We start from the raw sequence: 19,111 nt of genomic DNA, 5'->3' as shown, positions 1-19,111 counted from the left end.
AGAGACTTTTCCAGCATCGACAGGTGTTACTTTGACATCCAGTCACATATGGAAGTTCTTCTATCTTCAAACAAACTTACGAAAACTGAAATATTGTAAACATGACATGAACGCTTCAGGTGCGTAGGTTGTGTAAATGTACTGTTGACAGATGTGGGGTTTTAAAGGTCATTTGTGAAACAAAATACTTTCCAATTTATGGCACTATTGTATATACAACATACAATATCTACACATATATATATATATACATTTTAAAATGAAAATGTTAAAATGAAAATGAACAAATCATGAAATCACTCTATCTGCAGTGGGGAACCTTGACTGGCTGATACCAGATTTCTATTGATATTGATATATTGGTGTCTCAGTACCATATGTTGCCTTTCTTCTGTCATTACTGTCCGATGCGTGTTGATACGTACTTATCATGACTCCGGACACAGCCAGCAGCAGGGCGGCGATGAGGGCCGATGTGCCCACCGACAGGCCCAGCGCCAGGTGGGAGAGGGACGGCTGGGGAGGCAGCAGGGACACCTCTGCGAGACAAGGGGAAACAACAGCGTTCCACAGTTGTTATCTCCCCCAGAGGAGTATTAACATTCACTTCATCACTCTGATCCCCAACTTAATTAATGATGTGAAAGCGATGACACAACAGAGCTTAGGAGCCGCGACGGCCGCTGCATGTCAATTCCTCCTCGGTGGCGAGGGGAGATCTCATTTCACTTGTCTAAGCTGAGCAACAAATCTGCACACCGAGAGAGACACCATATTGAGACTGTGACCTTTCATGACCTAGCATCATAGAATTATCTACCGCTTGTCATTACTGAGAACAGATTTGCAAATCATAGGGCAAGGAGACACTCCAGGTCATTAAGATGTTATTGAGATGGTAATGGCCCCCTTATTTTGCTTCAAATTATAAAGTGACATTCTGCCATATGAATTCATTTCAGATCTACATTCACACACTCATTATTCATCAGAGATTACAAACCCTAATTGAAGAGGCAATTCTAGGTCTGCATGGAGTTTGTCTACATCCCTTTGTTACAGTTTAAAAGGTCCCATATTGTAGAAAGTGAGATCTCCATGTCTTGTTTGATTATAAAGCAGGTCTCGGGGCTGTATAAGTGGTAAAGGTAAAGGTTGTGATGCCCCCAGCAGGTCATCAAGTACAGGGACGCTCATCCACCCGCTCAGTCTGTCTGAGTTATTGGAGCGCTCTGCTCAGGACGACTCTTCAAGTTTCTGGAGCTTTGTTTCAGACAGAGGGGGGGACTGAGGGGCTGCATGAAGGGCCAGTAGAAGATAAATAGGGACTTTTTTCAACTGTGAATCATGCAAAGCTACTTTAGTGGAGTCCCAGAATAAAAATATAGAGCTGAAATGAGCATAATATGGGACCTTTAACCCAGAAGAAGAAGAAGACTGTGTGAAGAGAGAGTTTTAGTCACGGTTGATGAGGGGTAATGGGCAGGGCCAGGTGCAAGAACTTAGGCTCATTAAGCCCATTATTCAACATCCATCGTGCAATGTCACTACATGAGTATCTAAATGAAGCCTTTTGTCATAAATCCTTGACATGAGAAGATAGAGAGCTTTTTGTCTGAGTGTAGCACAGAGATAAATTACAGATCACAGAACAGCACTCAACAGCAGCCAATGCTGCTATAGGTATAACCATTTCCATTAACAGGTTAGCTTATCCTACGGATTGATCATTATTATGAATGATTGAGGCACTATTAACAAGCGTTTCCTCAGATAAAGATTAAATAAAGTACAGAGCCTCCCAGGCTTAATTACTTTTGTAGATCAATTCATTATCTATTCACTGAGTCACAGTCTATTACAGGTACAATTACATTCAGCTCAACTCATTTCTATGTTTGGATTCATTTCACATATTTGCGTGACTGTGGTGTTCTTCATTACAAATTGCATGCGTGTGTGTGTGTGTGTGTGTGTGAATGTGCAGTGCTACATGTCAGACCTGTAGCGTTGACACAGGACACCTTGTCAGGTGCCAGGATGAGGTCATAATCGCAGTAGCAGACGATACTGTCCTTGATCTCCAGGCATTCACCGCTCTCGCAGTGGCTGCAGTTCTGCACCGGACTGATGATCACCTCACCATCCCCCTCCATAGCTTTAGGCGTAAACACACACACACACACACACACACACACACACACACACACACACACACACACACACACACACACACACACACACACACACACACACACACGGGGGTGCAGAGCAGAGGTTTCCAAAATGAACAGGGCTTTATTAGACATCTCCAGGATGTCTCCCGGTAAAATGAGCAAAAGTTCAGTAACACTGCAATGTAATTTACAAGAAATGATCCTAATTAAAGAATGCACAGGGACGGCTGTTCTAGGTTTTATTCTCACCACCAGCGTCACCCAGGATACAGTCTACCCCCAGTTACATAAAACAGTATAGTGTAGTGGATCATAGTATCAACAATATTCAATCAACAGCAAACATCAGTCCCACGGGAGGTCGTGAAGCCCTCTTCATTTTAAGGGTGTAAGAATTTTTCTTTTTATATATAATACAATATACATGCATTTAATTCATTTCTGCGAAGAAGACAACTTTATATCTCTATTTATTTATTATAAAGCCAGGCTGCTTGGACGATTCAAACGTATGTATGATAGTGAAATGAAAAGATACGTCTGATACATTGCAGTATTCTGTTCAGAGTTTTTTTTACACATTGCTAGTTTTACAGAAACTTCCTGCAGGTATTAAGTTCACTATTTAGGTTAATTGTACAGTTAATTGTTCTGTAATGTTATTGTTTTTTAAGCAATGAATGTAATGAAACACATTAAGATATGTTCATGAACAGCGAGTACAAACTGAACGAGATGAATCGAGCCAGGGTGGGTCATCATGTTTTTGTGTGTGTGTGTGTGTGTGTGTGTGTGTGTGGGGGGGGGGGGTTGGATAGCTCGCAGACTTTCAGTTCTTACCTTAAACTAGATGAATTTAAAGATTCTGACTGAAGGTGTGTTAATCAGTGGAACGATCAGCCGCAGTCTCGGCTGGAACAGAATCTGCAGACTCCCAGCCCTCCACAACACAGCCGCTCACACGCGCCATAAATTGTTTGAAAAGGATTTTACGACGTCCATTACTTAATGCAGATTTAAAGGAACCAATTCTCTTTATTGTAAACTAGAGTATGCGCGGACAAATCAGTCTAACATGAATTAGTTATGGGCCGTCTGTGAAAGCTTGTACTGTTTAGTAAGCAAAGCAAATGCGCAGATCTGCAGAATCTATTTACTCTCATCATGCGGTTATCAGCTGTATAAGTACAAATACATAAATCTAACCTAGAAACACTTTAAAGGTTTCCAAGGAAGAATACAAATGTCTGGAGTTCAGATGTTGACTGCATACTAATGTGGAGCTTTAGACACAGTCCTGTTGAATACGCCATGTTATTTTTCTGCTGGAGTGAGGAAGGTGAGGGTGTCTTCTCTGCTGAATCTTACAATGTGTCCAGGTCATTCTGTCTGCACGCCGTTCTTTAATTTAATGATCCAGCGACGGCAATATGATTGGATGGCTGTGTGGTCCTATCTGTATTATTCTTTCTGTAGTCTGGTTTGGAAGCAGCCTGTATTCACTGGATTAGGGCACTGTATTTAAAACCAGTCAACATGAATGGTATGAGTTTTTTTTTAGGTCTTTCAATGCACAGCAGGGCTTTCCGGCATCCCCCGCTGCTTTTATTTGAGCTCAAGAACCTGCCTGTGCAGTTCAAGCTGAGAAGGAAATTACTGACGTAGCCATTTGTGATTACGACCGCAAATGCCCTTAAACCCGACCTTTACACCAGTTACCAAATTATAGATACTACAACCTGATATTTCACCGTGCGTGTTATAATAATGACTCAGGCCTTTTGGTTATTCGTGTATTATACATCATGTCACACGGTTTCAGGAGGTTTCTCTTGCAGGAATATAAAGCCTTTAATCATGCCACCTTCAACAGATGTGATGTGAAGAATTCTGTGCAGTTTGAAACACCAGAATGTTATTTACAGCTTTTTTTTGCTGTCGGAGGAAATGAAGTAAGGTCGGTGACAAATGAGGAGTGTGGCTGTTGAAAGCGGCGCTGCCTCACAAGACAGCACCTCCCTTATCAAAGCTCAATGGGACAGAGAGATCAGGGCACACGCTACTGCAGCCCAATGGATACTTTTAAAAAGCACTACAATTCCTATTCTCCTATTTTCCTACTCCTCTACAGAGCCGTGTGAAGGTGATGTAGTGATGGTCAACAAGCTTATCGCTACAGATAAAACTCTCAGCCAGGCTGTGTTTGTAGTACCCGTCAAGTTCAAATGTACAAGAAGAATAGAGCAGGGATGGGTCAGCAGGTTTACACTAGATGGATTTATTGAGCAGTTCCTCCTCTCTATCTGGAGGTGTTTGAATCATTTAAATAGTCTGGGGGTGTCTTCTGTCAGAATGGAAAAAGACTCCAGACTCTCATCCATCCGTGGCGGCACATACATACATATCCTTTTTTGATGCCACAGCGCGAGGCAACTCATTCTCATCTTGCTGTACAAATCTCCTGTATATCAGTCATGAGCAGGGAGAGCACTACAGCAGTACTGTAGAACCCAAACCAGGTGTACCATAACAAAAACTAATTGAAAATGTCAATAGCCAAAAAAACGGATCATTCTGTGAAGTGCAAACACATTAACTCTCACCGACAAACACTACAGAGGTATCACATGCTGAATGCTAATTTTCTCGACTGCAGGTGTTGACTGCTGTTCATCCTTTCGCATTACCTTTCAGAGGATAGAGGAAGTGGTCCCCCTCTGGGCCCAGGAAGGACGTGCCATCGTCACCGTCGTGTTTGGGGTTGTTATCTAAGGAGGTGTTACCACCTAGAAACCAGGAGAGCAAACACAGTGACGAAACCTCGGCGCCATCTTACCAACGCGTGGTATATTCTACAGGAACTGAACACATCATCAGAGCTCCTCTGATTGTCCTCCCTTTCTTCCCATTTACATGTTTCTACATACTTCACACTTTTCGCCCTTGTGTGTCCCAGTGCATTCTAATGTGACAGTTATTTGCATTATGCTCACCACCATATTTGTTTTCTTGTTATTTACTTTCTCATGCCTTACAGTATGCTGTGTACTTCCCACTGCCGGTTTGACCCAGTTATCAACTGGGGATCGTTAAACTTTATAATCATATACACTCAGTACAAGGAAAAGCAAGGTGTAATATTTTGAAACTGTGTTGGAACGATGTTCGGTCTAATCCTCGTGACTTACAGTTGATTGAGGGACAGGACATGCAGCTGTTTCTGCTACTTAACCTGATCCCTGGTCTGCATAAAGTCACATTCAGTATAAAACACATATGGCACCACAAGATGTACATTTGGCTCATACTTGGCAGCTCAAGACAATTCATTTGTTTCAAAAGAAACTTGGACATCTCTCAGACTAACCTCTGTAGCCTCCGCCGCCGCCCCCGGACATACAGCCACCCCCGCCGCCCCCGAAGCCTCCATGGGTCTGCCAGAACTTTTGACAGGCCTGCCCTCCCTGGCCTCCCAGGACCAGCGGTCTGCCGCCCTGACTGACAGGAGCGCTGTCGTTCCAACCACCGCCTCCACCTGCCGCCACACACAAAACACCTTTGATGTGATGTGTGAGTTACGTGCTGTGTAGTGAGTCAGTGTGTGTGGAAAAAAAGATGCTAAACTGCATTAAGTATCGAGTATATTCACACACACAAAACAACACCGGTTAGAGCAGAGCCCACAAAAACATGAAAAGGAGACCTGGTAACACAAGATTAAAGTTATAGCTAATAAAGTTAAAACTAATCCCTCCCATATTCCCCAAACGCCAGCCAATTTAATCTCCCCCTTTGACTTTCCTCCGTCTCTTCTGAAGCCTGAGAGATACAAACGAGGGAAGAAAAAAAAAAAAAACATATTTCACCACACTAGTAACAAAACCCCCCAGACATGCTGAATATTTAAATTTTCATTCACCGGCTTTCCTCAAAAGTAAACCTCAGGCTTTGTGAAGATGTTAAAATCAATATCTCGTGTTTTCGGAGCACATGAATAATGGAACCTTGCAGTGAGCATGGATGTGACATTACACTTGCATGTAGCTCTGCCCAGCAACGACAAGGGGGTGGGGGGGGGGGGGGGCAAAGTGCTCGAGATGAATAATCATGAGTAGCGCCGTGCCGTGTTTTGTTTTTTTTGGGCCAGAACACAAACACTGGAACACAGAGGTGGAACATTTGTGGAACACACTAAAACAGCAGTAAACACCTTCAGGACAAGCCGACGTGTTTACAAGTACAGGTAGACATGCAAATCAGCATCTTCCTCTTCAGGCTGCCTGTAAACCCGGCTTATTTGTTTGAGAGTGTGCGGGGGGGGGGGGGGGGGGGGGGGCTCTTTTTTAAAAATCATGGCCTCAACATCTCAGAAACACCACACAGCGTCTTTCTCCCTGCATCAAGCTCTCTAACTGCAGTCACAAACAATGCACTGAGTGTATTGTATATTCCTGCACACACACATGCACATCAAAGCTGTGTGTAGCGCACCTGCAGCGTTTGACTTCCCGTTGCGTCCCACTTGGCTGGGGTCATAGTCCATCTGCTCCAGCTGGGTCTCTGATTGGCTGATGTACCCCCGGCCACCTCCACCAGCGGCAATGATGAGGGGGACGTACACTCCTTTGTCCACCTGGGTCATTAATGCCTATTGTTAGATGTATGTGGTGCTACCTGCTCTTCAAAGACATACGCATCACTTGGTTAGCTTAGCTCAGCGTAAAGACTGGAAACCAAGGGAAACAGCTAGCCTGGCTCTGTCCAAAGGTCCACGTTTCATCTGGTTTGTTTCATTTGTACAAAAACCAACTTGTAAAAACAACAATTTATTATTTCACGGGGGGGGTTTAATGTGCTGGACTACTTCTATTTCTTCAGTCCCCTGGGCTACGAAAGAATCTGGCACATGAGCTAAGCTAACCGGCCCCTGGTTGTAGCTTCACATTTAATGGACAGATATGAGAGTGGCATCTGTCTTTCTCATCTAACTCTAAATGTCTCATCTAAATGTCAAACTATTCCTTTAAAGAAATACTTTGGGTTACGAGAGATTGGCCGATAGGTCAGCTTATCTGCTCGGTGACGAGAAACCAATAAAACCTGTGTCCCTGGTGGATTCTTGGGACCAGTGTTTCATGATCTTTGATATGATGAGTGACAGCAGGCCACTGGTAAAGTGAGCTGACAGCATGTCAATGTCCCCAAACACCTGCAATGTAATGTGTATTCTACTCATTTTATATATGTCACAGATATTACTGGAATATCATACAAAACAAAATCAAAGAGGTGATGTGCACTTCTTAAATATCAAGAACAAAAATATCTCCCATTCCCTCGCCGCCTCATACCTTGAACACATAGGTGGCCCCGCCGCCTCCACCCCCGCCCCCTTTCACTTGAGTTTTGTTCACCATCGGGCCGCTCTGTTCCAGGCAGATCTTATTCAGCAGGCCGTTGGACTGCAGGGAGCGCGAGAGAGAGAGAGAGAGAGAGAGAGAGAGAGAGAGAGAGAGAGAGAGAGAGAGAGAGAGATGTCAGGCCTGCAGAAGAATTGCTTTCACGCATGTCAGTTGTGTGCGAGAGGGCTGAGCGGCTGCCAAACCCCAGCTGCGGTGGAAGAGGAAGAGGTTTTAGCATTACAATGGTGAGCAAATACAAAGCGGAAAGATCCAAAAAGCACACAGGAGCTGAGAGGCAACGACCAGTGTCCTTATACGACAATTCAAAGAGAGATTTCAGTTTTTACCGATTTCCTGTTTACCCTCAGTTTGTAACTGTAAAACTGTCATACTACTGTAGAACAAATATGAATTCAATGTATGCACTGAATAGTTAATTATGTTGCAGATGTGTAAATAAAGCCGGATCTGTGTTGTTCACAAACATTTCATTAATGAAACGAAATGACTGTTATATCCAATGAGTTCACCATCACTGGAAACACTCAATAGCTTGCTATCGAGAGCGGTTCTTGTTTGTCACGGCTGTCAACCTTTATTATAATACCAGCATAACAAAGGTCACCTCTGACATCCTAAGTGTATGTTCAAATAGTCGACAATTACGCATTTCATCTTCAGAGGGTACGAAAACATTTTTAAAAAAATGACCCAAACATGATCATATTGTCATGATGTTTTAAGCTGATTTATCACCCTAACCAACAGAGACAGTGTGTCAGTCAGCTTGTCGTTGTTCCACTCTGTTTCCCAAGAATACAGCCTCTCTATAAAAATGGAACTGGACGTTTTGTTGGCAAACGATGTCAGTTGCAGGGACTTTTTTTTTTTGCCACAGCTGAGCTTCTGTGAATTGATGTGTCTGCCTTGTGTGTGCTATCATGCTGAACTGCCTGGAGCCGGTCCTGCCCTGAGAGTGAGAGGGCATGAGTTTCCTCCCCTCGCTCTGTCTGAAGCTCGCTCAGACACACAACACACACACACACACACACACACACACACACACTCAGAGTCGCTCATCGCTCCCTCGACTCCCTCGTCTGTCTGAACCGAAGCTCCGCGGGGCTGGGAGGGAGGGAGGAGGGGAGGCGGGGGGCTTTAGTGGCTGGGATTGACAGGTTGAGGGGGTACAAGGCAGTGCATTCAAATGTTCTGGGAGACTCTTCCTCACTCTTTCTCCCTCTCAGCCTGTTCTGTCACTGCAGCTTTTCACTTTAAAGTTGAGTTTGCGTCTGAGAGAAAAGAAAACTACAGAAAGGAGGTGTGTGTGTGTGTGTGTGTGTGTGCATGGTAGAAAGAGGAGGACACGCACAGGGAGAGTGAGTATTTGTCAGGACAAGGGAGGGGGATCATTTCCCTCACCAGAGGGAGGGCTGGGTGTGAGAGAACACAGTTACACCGCTCACATCACTTTCAGAGCCACCCTTTGGAGAGAGAGCCGCCGCTGTCACAAGTGTGTGGAAGTGTGTATGTGTGTGTGTGTGTGTGTGTGTGTGTGTGTGTGGGGGGGGGGGGGGGGGGGGGGGGGGGGGCTTCAGTCTCACTTTGGAGCAGCCCAGTTCCTCACTGCTGTCTGTGCTGAGCACTTAAAAAAAAACTGTTAAAAAAAAACTAATAAGTGGATGACAGCGGCGAGGACTCCTGCCTGCTAAGCCGCACATTCTGCCTCTTGAAAACAAAAGCCACGAAACACAACAAGCACTTGAGCTGCCTCACGTCCTGCTGCAGCCTCTGTAGCACAACAATCATCTTATGATTCAAGGTTGTTTTGACTTTATTCTTTATTTTGAAAGGTTATCAGTTTCAACCCAAGTTTTTTTTTTTTTGTTTTTTTTTTTACTGTCTTCTACACTTTTACTTCTACGGTGTCTCTAAAGCACTTTAAGATAAGTGCTCTAAACAGTTAGTTCATTAAGGTGAACATGAATAAGACATATTGCGCAGGAGATGCTGCAGCTGTCTTTGCATAACACATGGCTGATATTAATACGGAATCCATTTGTTGGAAAAAGCAGCAGTTTTATGACATTTTCTTCCTAATTAATAGGGAAATGTGAACATCAATATATCTGCAGGCAGAGAGATGGACTCCCCCAATGACAATGCATTATCTTAATACTTCATAAAGACATAAAAATACCTCTACAACCCACAAACTATACGTGTGAATAACACAAAATGGAGTGTTTTGTCAAACATTTCCGAGTCTGTTGGTATTTTTCTCCTCTGAAAAAACAAAAACAGACAACCTTAATGCAACAAGTACCTTTTCCGTCTGTTTTCTTTGCCGGGACAGGCCGTCGCTTTTTGAAACGTTTAAAGAGCGGATGATGGATGGTTTCATTGGCGACTAGAGGGATTGTGAGGGTTTTAGTCTCAGCGTTGTGAACTGTGAGGGGGATGCGAACCGCGGAGCTGCCAGTGAAGAAACTCCGGAGCATAATGGACGACAGCCACCGCCGGCAACAGAGCACGAGTAAGCTTAAGAGAGACAACGGGGAGATCACTGCGCAGCTTCGACCGCGGATTTAAACAGTCGTCGGAGGCCATGAAATGTTAGGATTTCGGGCATGGGGTATCCAACGTGAGGTCCAGGGACCCCCCTCAGGGAGGATTACCATGCCACAGCATACATATCTACCGTGTAAATTCGATATTTCTTTGGTTTCAGGATGGGGCCCCCTAGCTTTGCATTCATTTGAGAGAATACTGTTATCAGTCTACGTAGACGGAGACCAAATCTCGTCACACGGAGGCAGACGGCAGCTACACAGACTCGGAACAACCGCCCACATTAGCTTCCCGGCTGAAGTCTCCTTCTTATCTAATTTACCAACATGAACTCTCGTCTGGTCCTGCACTGTAGCTGGTTGAACCGAACATTCACCGGGGGGGGGAAAAAAGGCTCACTGCTAATGTCAGTTTGCGGGCTGGATAGCTAATTAGCTGCTCAGCGGCGGCACATTAAACAGCTGCAGGTGTCGGCGCGGTCCTAACAACGCGCTGTCTGCCCGTGACACGTACGCTACGGTGCAAGTTTGTTTACTTTGTCTCTTGTTCTCCGCGGTGTCACACCGGCACTCCGGCAGCTGCTGCCAATCAAACACAGACACGCCCCTCCAGCCGCCTGAGACTTTTGGAAAGGAGCAGTTCCCCAAAGACCTCTTTTCTTCCTTTAAATCATGAAAAAAAAAAAACTATTAATAAAGTATCTAAGAAACGCATTGACATTATTTGTGACTACATAAACAAATGAAGACGATGTTGAAGAATGAGCCTTCCCGCTGCTATCTCCTCATACGGGGTGGACAGCGATGTCATTCAGTTCGGTTTATAAGCAACTTTGATCTTCCTACACTGGCGTCATTTCGAGGCAACAAACACGCAAGGGATCGTCGTCAGCTATATGCGGGTCTATAAAAGAGAAATATGTTTGACTCCTAACTCAGAAAGTTGAATCACTGCAGCCTTTACCGCTATTTTAAAGCCAATCCATAAGTTGAATGCGTATTATAATAATTCATTCTTTATATTTATCATGCTTTTATGACACACTGTAGACTGTAGGTTCTCATATGTGACTGAACATCTGTTTACTGCATGAGAGCAGACTCACTGAGCTGCAGTGAACTGAAAGGGGAAAAAATAAAAATAAAAAAAGGCTTACATTGGGGCACGCGTCCTCCCCTTGCTGCCCCACCAGGATGTAAAGCAGCTCGCCCTTCCTCAGCAGGAAGTCTCCTGTGATGTAGACACCATGTGACCTGCTCATGGCCAATACGCTTCGACCGCCAGCTGCACCATAGGCCGTGACCCTGGGGTTTACCAGGAAACAAACACACCAGTGGAAAAAAGTCATTAGCAGGATAATAATCCTACACAGGAAATGAAATGTTGGTTCATGTGTTTGGTGTTTCCATTTGGTTTTGAGGGGCTTTTATGATAAGTGATGATGTATTTATTGTGTATTCTAAGCGGCTACACCACCGAGGGTGTTTATCAGAAACAACCTGAGGCTGATAAGCTGTCCTCGTGTATTCCTCCTGCGATTTCCTGAGTGCAAAACATTAAACAAAAACCCAAATTAATTTGGAAACACTAAGACACACTTTCACCCTGGGTGTTTTTAATCAAATATACTTGACCTAGCATGGTGCACCGTTCTAAAGCACATCCACAGAACCATGCACAGACTACCGAGCACACGGGCGCGCAAACACACACACCTTTGTTGCAGAAGACACTAATTTCAAATGCTCCAGTTTTCTTGCCAGGGAGAAAAAAAAACCCAAAAAAACTTGATTGGTTTTTGGGAGCGCTTCGATATTTCTCTTCCCTGGTGGTCGTGCTTGGTGGGGGGAGAGAGAGAGAGAATGCTGCCCAGTGCTCAGTAGCTACCTCAGCTGTTTGCCTAATGACTTTTGGGAGATGCAGAGCGCACATTCATCTCTGTGGCCGTCTGTCAGCTTCATTTACGGGCTCTGCCAGCTAAAAAAAAAAAAAAAAAAAAGAGCCCAGACAGCATCAAGACCACAATTCTGGAGTTTATATGGAGACAGAAGGTGTTTTTCTAAAACTCCGGGACGTGTGTTAAGACAGTGCTGTCCACGCTGTTGTTAGTAAGGTATTTTAAGACTCAAGGGTTTTGGCTGAGCTTAGCAGAGTGTGTGTGTGTCTTTTGTTTTTGTGTTGATGTGGGAGGCTAGCAGCTTTCAGAGACGTTTTTTTTTTGTTGTTGTGTTAACCATCCAAGTCAAATCTAAAGTTAAACGCCTCATGTTGTCATGAATGCCCACAGGAGGAATATTGATCTCTGCACAAGGTAGTGGATATTACAGCATTAATCCTAAAGCAGCGCACAGTTTGAGGTCAAGGTGCTGAGGCCGATTGTTGAGGTATTTCGGAGCCTTAAAGGCCACCAACATAGACGTGGAGGTGGGTGGTTGTTTTGGATTTTGGAGTCAGGTGCGGGAGTGAATCATGCTATTTAGCTGCCATTACTCCAGCCTCTGCTCCCTCCTGCAAGAATCTGATAGGGATATTTCTCTGTTTGCTTGTGGAAGATTGATGGGCTGCTGATGCACAGAGGAGTGGAGGTGGGCGGGAGGAAGAGAAGGCATTGTTACGAAAAATTTGAGTTGCACAGAGCATACCACAAATGAAGTGCATGTACCTGATGACTGGCCCTTAAGAAAGAGATTAAATTGTTTAAGAGTGGGTGCTGTGTGGAAATTTGTTGTACAAATAATGGCTCGGAGGCTTTATACTCCTACCTGTAGGTGCCAGTTTCCTGGACCTGCCACATTTGAATGCCTTTGAAGGGCCCCCGGGTGCCTACTGTCACGTTGACGTTGCTGTTCCTATAGGAGTTGAGGCACCGAGTGGGAGTTGGGCCTTCAGGGCCCGCAGCCCCACAGGTATGAAAAATCCATTTTTTGGCTGCACATGAAGAAAAAGACAAAACATTTAGCATTTTATTGAGCACACAGCTGCAGGAGCACATGTTCTGTACTCAATCACACATGCACACTTAAGCAAACTTAAACATGATCGAGAGGCTGGAATTCATCGGTGCACCACAGACTCATTACAGTTTTATTTGTCTCGCATTCATTCCTCTTCAACGGCACTCCAATTACACATCAATAAAAGCCAAATACACAGACATGAAGAAAATGATGACATATGGGCCGCTATCATCATGTTCTCAACTGCAGCAGGGGACGCAGTGACAGGATCACAGGTGACAAATATTCCTCCTCATTTTTACTGTGTAATCCCATGTGTCGGCGCTAATTGGCGTTCTTTTCACTGTAATTAGCACGAGATTAGTCTTGTCAGATGGACGTGGACGGACTTAACGCTGCAGCACTAAATCCTGATTTAAGGCTTGCGAGCACAGAGCGGCGAGGAAGACGCCTGGGAGTGGCGCACCTTTTTTCTCTCCCTCTCTCTCCCTCTCTCTCTCTCCCTCTGTCCAGCTCGGAGACTACTTATCATTCATTTCAGAGCAGGAGCTGCAAATCTGCTAAAGTCAAAGTCATTCCTGCAGCAGAGCAACTCACACGATGCCTTTTGTAGCCTCTGAGTCGCAGCACAATGTGATTGTAACACTGTTTGTGATTAGATACTTTTTTTTTTTTTATGTTTTGCAAGGGCAGATACACACTAATCTAATCGTGATACACAGGAAAGAGAGCCGATTGCACAAGGCAAGTTTCAGGAGTGCGATTTAAGCTCATGGTGCTCTCACCACAACACCTTTTGCTGTTCAAATTTGCCTGCTGTGTGGTGCCTATTAAGAGTAGAAGCCCACGAATTGAGATCCCAGTATTTACAAGGATCTCTAGCCAAAATCCACTCTCTCTGACTTTGGGAAATAACTGCAGGAAGCTGGTATTTTTAGTATCTGTGTTCACCTATGAACAACAAAATGAGAACATACACCACTTTCTTATGAATTATCTACTGTTGAGTTATGGCGAGAAAATGCGCTTCCACAGGGAAAAGAAGTAATGTGTTTTTAGAATGTAATAATTTTAAATCCACAAAAAAAAAAATAAGAAGCAAAAAACGTGTTGCTGCCAATCCAAGTGATGACTAGCATCACTGCTGAAACCCGGATGGCCTGCATGTTGAAACACTTCTGATACTGCCGATACTTTTAAAAAACACTTTAAAACACCACTACGGTAAGAGAAGCATTTGGAGTTCAGCCTGGTCTTAGCAAATGCACTCCTACTGTAAGAAAAGAAAAAAAAAACCCTGTTGTGGGGTGACTGGAGTTCTGTCTGGCTTCCATCCAGCAGGAGTAAATTGATCCCTCAAGTCAGTATTTTCAACACCCAACAAGGTAAAAAAAAAAAAAAAAAGAGAGTTAAGACTGCTGGAAATAAATCCATCACTGGAGCAGAAAAGCCTCCAAAGCCAAACAGAAATCTCACCGTACTTAATGGGTTACTCCGAGATAGCAATCAGGAGTGAAGAGGAAGGGAAGGCTTGGCTATTTGACATGAATAAGATCCTTGTTATGTAAAGTGAGCTTGACTTTTAGGCATTAGCGCCGCTGGTGTTGAAGTCTTCCGTACAGTTTCTTCTCCCCGGGGTTGCATTTGGTTTCACCCTTCAACCCAGCCAATCGATCTTGTTGGTCCATCAACAGGAGTGGGTTGTTATGCACACACACACACACACACACGCACACACACACACACACAATCACACACCCGAACACACCGGCGTAATGAGCCATTCTGTGATAGGCACTTGGCAGAACAAAACAAACACAAGATGTGCTCTCACAGATGATAGTCTTCTCTAATAAGTGGTGTTCACGCTCCTCAGCCCCTCTGACCTGAAACACACACACACACACACACACACACTCATATACACGTAATGATACCAAACATCCCCTGTGACACTCTGACTCTGCCCGATTGTTATGTGAATCTCCCTTTCAGTGAACTTTGCCACCGGTGCTATGCCATCATCATAACAAACACTGGCCTCCATCAAAGAAAGGGGCGATGCTGTACACTGCCATCAGTGAGGAACTGTTGTGTAAGAGGGAGGCGGAGTCAAAGAGTCAAAGAGAGAGAAAGAGAGAGACTCAGCGTTTAGAAAAATGTCTGCCTACAATACTGACAGCAATGTTCCAGCAGCCTTATCTCCTCTGAACATTATTGAAACAAGACAACAGAAAACATGTGCATTCTCTGTCGGTGACAAAGGAAGACCTTGGGCAATCAGTGACAAGTGAACAGGAGTTTCAGCACCCAGTTAGGCCCCTGCATCGTTTTTAAGAATGAAGCAATGAAACTTTGTGAAAAAATGATCATCCCTTGTTACACGAAGGCACGTTGTGTCAAACTGCTATTTGAATACGTTCTGAGGCATGAATTCTCTAATCCTAATGCTGGACTAAGTTCCGACTGACAGTTCATTTGAATGGAGCCAATGGAGCCGTAACACAGCCGGGGTTGCCGATGTGTGTGACGCGATGTCATCCAGCAAGGCACTGGGTTGGCCAATCAAATACATGCAAGCACACATTCCTGATGGATTATTTTGTAATGTAAAAAACACACTGAACCTCCTGGATCGTACGCCCGCTCAGAATAAGGACGTCATCTTACCGCAGGTACGCAGGTACAGTGAAAATGAGTCTCGGTATCAGTCCTTTAATCAACATGTTGGTTTAGCATAATCTACATAGCTTATTTCTTTGATCGATATGACAAATGAAGAGTTAACTGCTCTTAGCATCCACTACCACAGCTTCTGTGTTGACTGAAAATGACGTAGACAGGACAGACAAAAACAATTGATTGAAAAGGCAATTCAATCTGGTTATCAGGCTACGATGGAGCCTCAGTTTGACAAGATTTACTGAACAGCTATTTCCAACAATAACACTCAAACAAACAGTGTGACTCAGCATCTCCCTGTTGTTTTTTTAATTCTAGTGCTGTCTGCACCACTGCTTCTCATTCAAAGTAAAGCACTTCAAATGAGTGCAGTAAAAGCACAATGAATACATTTGATAACTGGTTTTTGATTGTTATTACATGTCTTCTGGATCTATTATACATCTACAAAAGTCCATGTTAACTTTAAAAGACAACCATATGCACCCCAAACAATGCATAAACTTCTCATTCTACGCTGCCTTTCTCTCTTAGCATGTATCCTCCTTATCCAGTGACAGTTGTCCTCCTTGGGCCGGCCATTAGAAAGATGGATCAAGGCTGGCACGCCAGGAATGGATCTGAATGCCAAGTACAAAGCTTATGGGGCGCGGGAGTCCAATCAATTACAAAGGCCTGTTTTGCGTGGCATTGCTCGTTATCAGTCTCATATCTGTCTCGGGCCCCGCCACCTGGCATTAATGTGTCCGGGGTGATCCGATCACAAGTGGACAGCTCTAAGTACAGGTGAGAATGCACCCACGATGCATTGAGGACGCACTGAAATCCGATCGCTCAGACCACATTTGGAGGTGGTCTGGGCCGCATATGGCCACATTTTTTTAGCAGTGTGTATGCTAATGTGTTCAGGGGCCACATTGAAGGACCGCCCACTCAACTGACTGCGTAAGCGGAAGTACGTACTTATTCCCACTAGATGTGTTTGAAGTGTGTCAAACATCTTGGGTGATTTGGTTTGCCTGAAACACACCAAGGAATAGACCCAGTCTGTATTGTTTTGAATTTGCAAACTTCTTCTTCTTTTAATTTCCAGCAGAGTAGGAACAGGAAGTGCATTTGGGCTTTGCTAACCACAACGTCTGTGCAGTCAAATGGTATGACGACAGGGCAGTTATACTAAATGTAGTCTAGAGACACTTCGCAGAAAGGTCTGGCTCAACCCATTGTCGTTCTGGGATAGGGGGCTTGTTTGTATTCCTTTAAACCGACCACAATCGTCTTGGCCGGCGCTAAGCCCAGGATGCAGCGACGGATAGCGCAAGGGGAGGAGAATTCCGACTGAAATAGTCGGCCAATGGCAGATTTATCCCGACAGCCCACATCCTGTGAGTCAGACTACGTCTTTGCGAATAGAAATTATGTTAGTGTTTATTTACATATCGAGCAGGGAAGTGAGATGCGATCACAAGCGGTCACTCAAGACGCATTTGGAGACGCGTTCTAATGCCAGGTGTGAACTGACCGACTTGACGTACTGTCCACTTGTGACCGCATGACCCAAGACGCATGTTAATGCCAAGTGTAAACAGGGCCTTAGTGGCTAATGTTCCCCCTCCAACACCCAAAGTAGCATCAACCAACTGATTATCACAGGCCAGTGTTTATGAGCGAGTAAAGAATGAAGCACAGACTCCACTCTGCAGCTAATTAGTGTGCATGTAATGGCTTGAACCTCTGTTCTGCATGGAGCGTTCAGGGACCGACATCTGCTGTCAGTTACTTTCAAGAGACAATCGGATTGCTTCAATCACCATCCCTTCTGTCTTTGATTTGATGCCAGTTTTCATCTACTCCACAGAACTTATTTTTGTTTTTGTTGTCGTCTGTTGTTGTGTGAGCAGAAGTGGAACACCTTGATATGAAAATGTGCTGTGTTCAAAGACGCTAATGCTCGTACATCCTGCTACACTTCTGCAGATAAGCTGTAAATACGATGATATTTTGTTGCATCGTGGCGGCGTATTGTGTGGTAAGTTGTTTTATTGTCTTAAAAGAACCTGAAAACACTCATCTTAGTCAATCACACACACACACTCTCTCATACAGTGAATGGCCAGAGAAAAATAAGCCCGGAGCTCATTTCGAGGTTAGCGACGCGTTCCTTTCCCATCAGGAGAGGTAATCACAGACAGAAAGGGAAGCAAGCTCATCTAGGTTGACTTTTTCACTTCCCCCCCAAAGCAACTGATGAGTCAGCAGTGAGAGGCGGGTGCCACACAGTAGGGCAGCGGTGAGAAATGAAAGTGACTGCTGCCAGAATAGTGGGGAATCAATGGAGATGAGGGGAAAGAACAAGAAGAAAGAAAAGAATGAAGGTGAAGTCAGGGTGAAGGGGAAAAAAAAGAAGTGGGACAAGAGACTGAGATCAGGGGAGCGCTGACAGAAAGACACTGCGGCGGGGTGGGAGGGCAGCATGTGAACTAACAGTCAATAACAGCTTGTAAATGGTGAAGATGGGAAACAAATGGAGGAACAAAAGAGGAACAAAATGTGCTAGACCCAGATATGGTAGCAGAGTGAAAGGAAAGATGAAGGGGGAGAGTGAGAGGAGACAAGAGATGTTGACGTTTGGTGGGGGTTAATCATTGAGCGTGTCGGGGGAAGAAGAGAGCCTTGTCGGAGTGACAGGTCTGCTGAGCTAAAACCCTCATCAGGCTTGCTGTCCTGCCCTGCAGACGTCAAAGCATCAGCTCCAGAAGGGGAGCAGGGAGACGCCTGGCGAATGTTAACCGCTCAAGGCTGTCTTTGAAATGGCCAAGATATAACTGCAAGTTCAACTCCCCCCCCCCCCCGCCCGAGTTAATATCTATGATAATCACAAGGGTGAGAGCAGCGTGATCTCAAAGTCCCATCTTTCTCTGAGGAGATTTAAGTCTGCTGGCTTTATTGTAACCATACTGAGTATTACCTGTGTAAGCACATTAAAATGGCCTTTTTGTTGCTGCCCTTGCAGCTAAATCCTGGTAGCACCCTCCCCTGCAAGAAAAACCCTTTATATAATATTGTGTATGAAATGTTTCCTCAAATGCCGTGTTTCCTGCTCAGCGTAGAAGATTTTCTTGATAGACTGAGTGGCCTTTGTTTGCTGACTAACCCAGGGCTGTGGCTCCAGTTCAATGCATAATCCTGAAACATTATCAAATCATGTTAGCTGGCCAAACATTAACGTCTGATCTTTTACTGTCCCTGTTTGACCCTCGAGAGGCTTCACGGACATCGCAGATATTCAATCAGACAAGTTGCTGCACAAAAATAAGTAGAT

The 19,111-nt window shown here is 44.6% G+C and overlaps 1 protein-coding gene across 1 annotated transcript in view; it reads right to left on the bottom strand.

Moving 5' to 3' along the window:
• alk (ALK receptor tyrosine kinase) overlaps positions 1-19,111 on the bottom strand; it is a 280,490-nt gene that overhangs the window by 14,256 nt on the left and 247,123 nt on the right. The window contains exons 12-19 of the mRNA XM_070920558.1: positions 12,913-13,078; positions 11,307-11,454; positions 7,529-7,639; positions 6,669-6,810; positions 5,545-5,712; positions 4,865-4,963; positions 2,003-2,158; positions 426-539 (exon numbers count right to left, since the gene is read on the bottom strand). Coding sequence (XP_070776659.1) covers positions 426-539; positions 2,003-2,158; positions 4,865-4,963; positions 5,545-5,712; positions 6,669-6,810; positions 7,529-7,639; positions 11,307-11,454; positions 12,913-13,078 — 1,104 coding nt within the window. The remainder of the gene's footprint in view (positions 1-425; positions 540-2,002; positions 2,159-4,864; positions 4,964-5,544; positions 5,713-6,668; positions 6,811-7,528; positions 7,640-11,306; positions 11,455-12,912; positions 13,079-19,111) is intronic.

The sequence above is a fragment of the Enoplosus armatus genome, chromosome 15 (assembly GCF_043641665.1).
Source record: "Enoplosus armatus isolate fEnoArm2 chromosome 15, fEnoArm2.hap1, whole genome shotgun sequence".
Taxonomy (NCBI): Eukaryota; Metazoa; Chordata; class Actinopteri; order Centrarchiformes; family Enoplosidae; genus Enoplosus; species Enoplosus armatus.
This window is presented reverse-complemented; position numbering and strand designations above follow the sequence as displayed.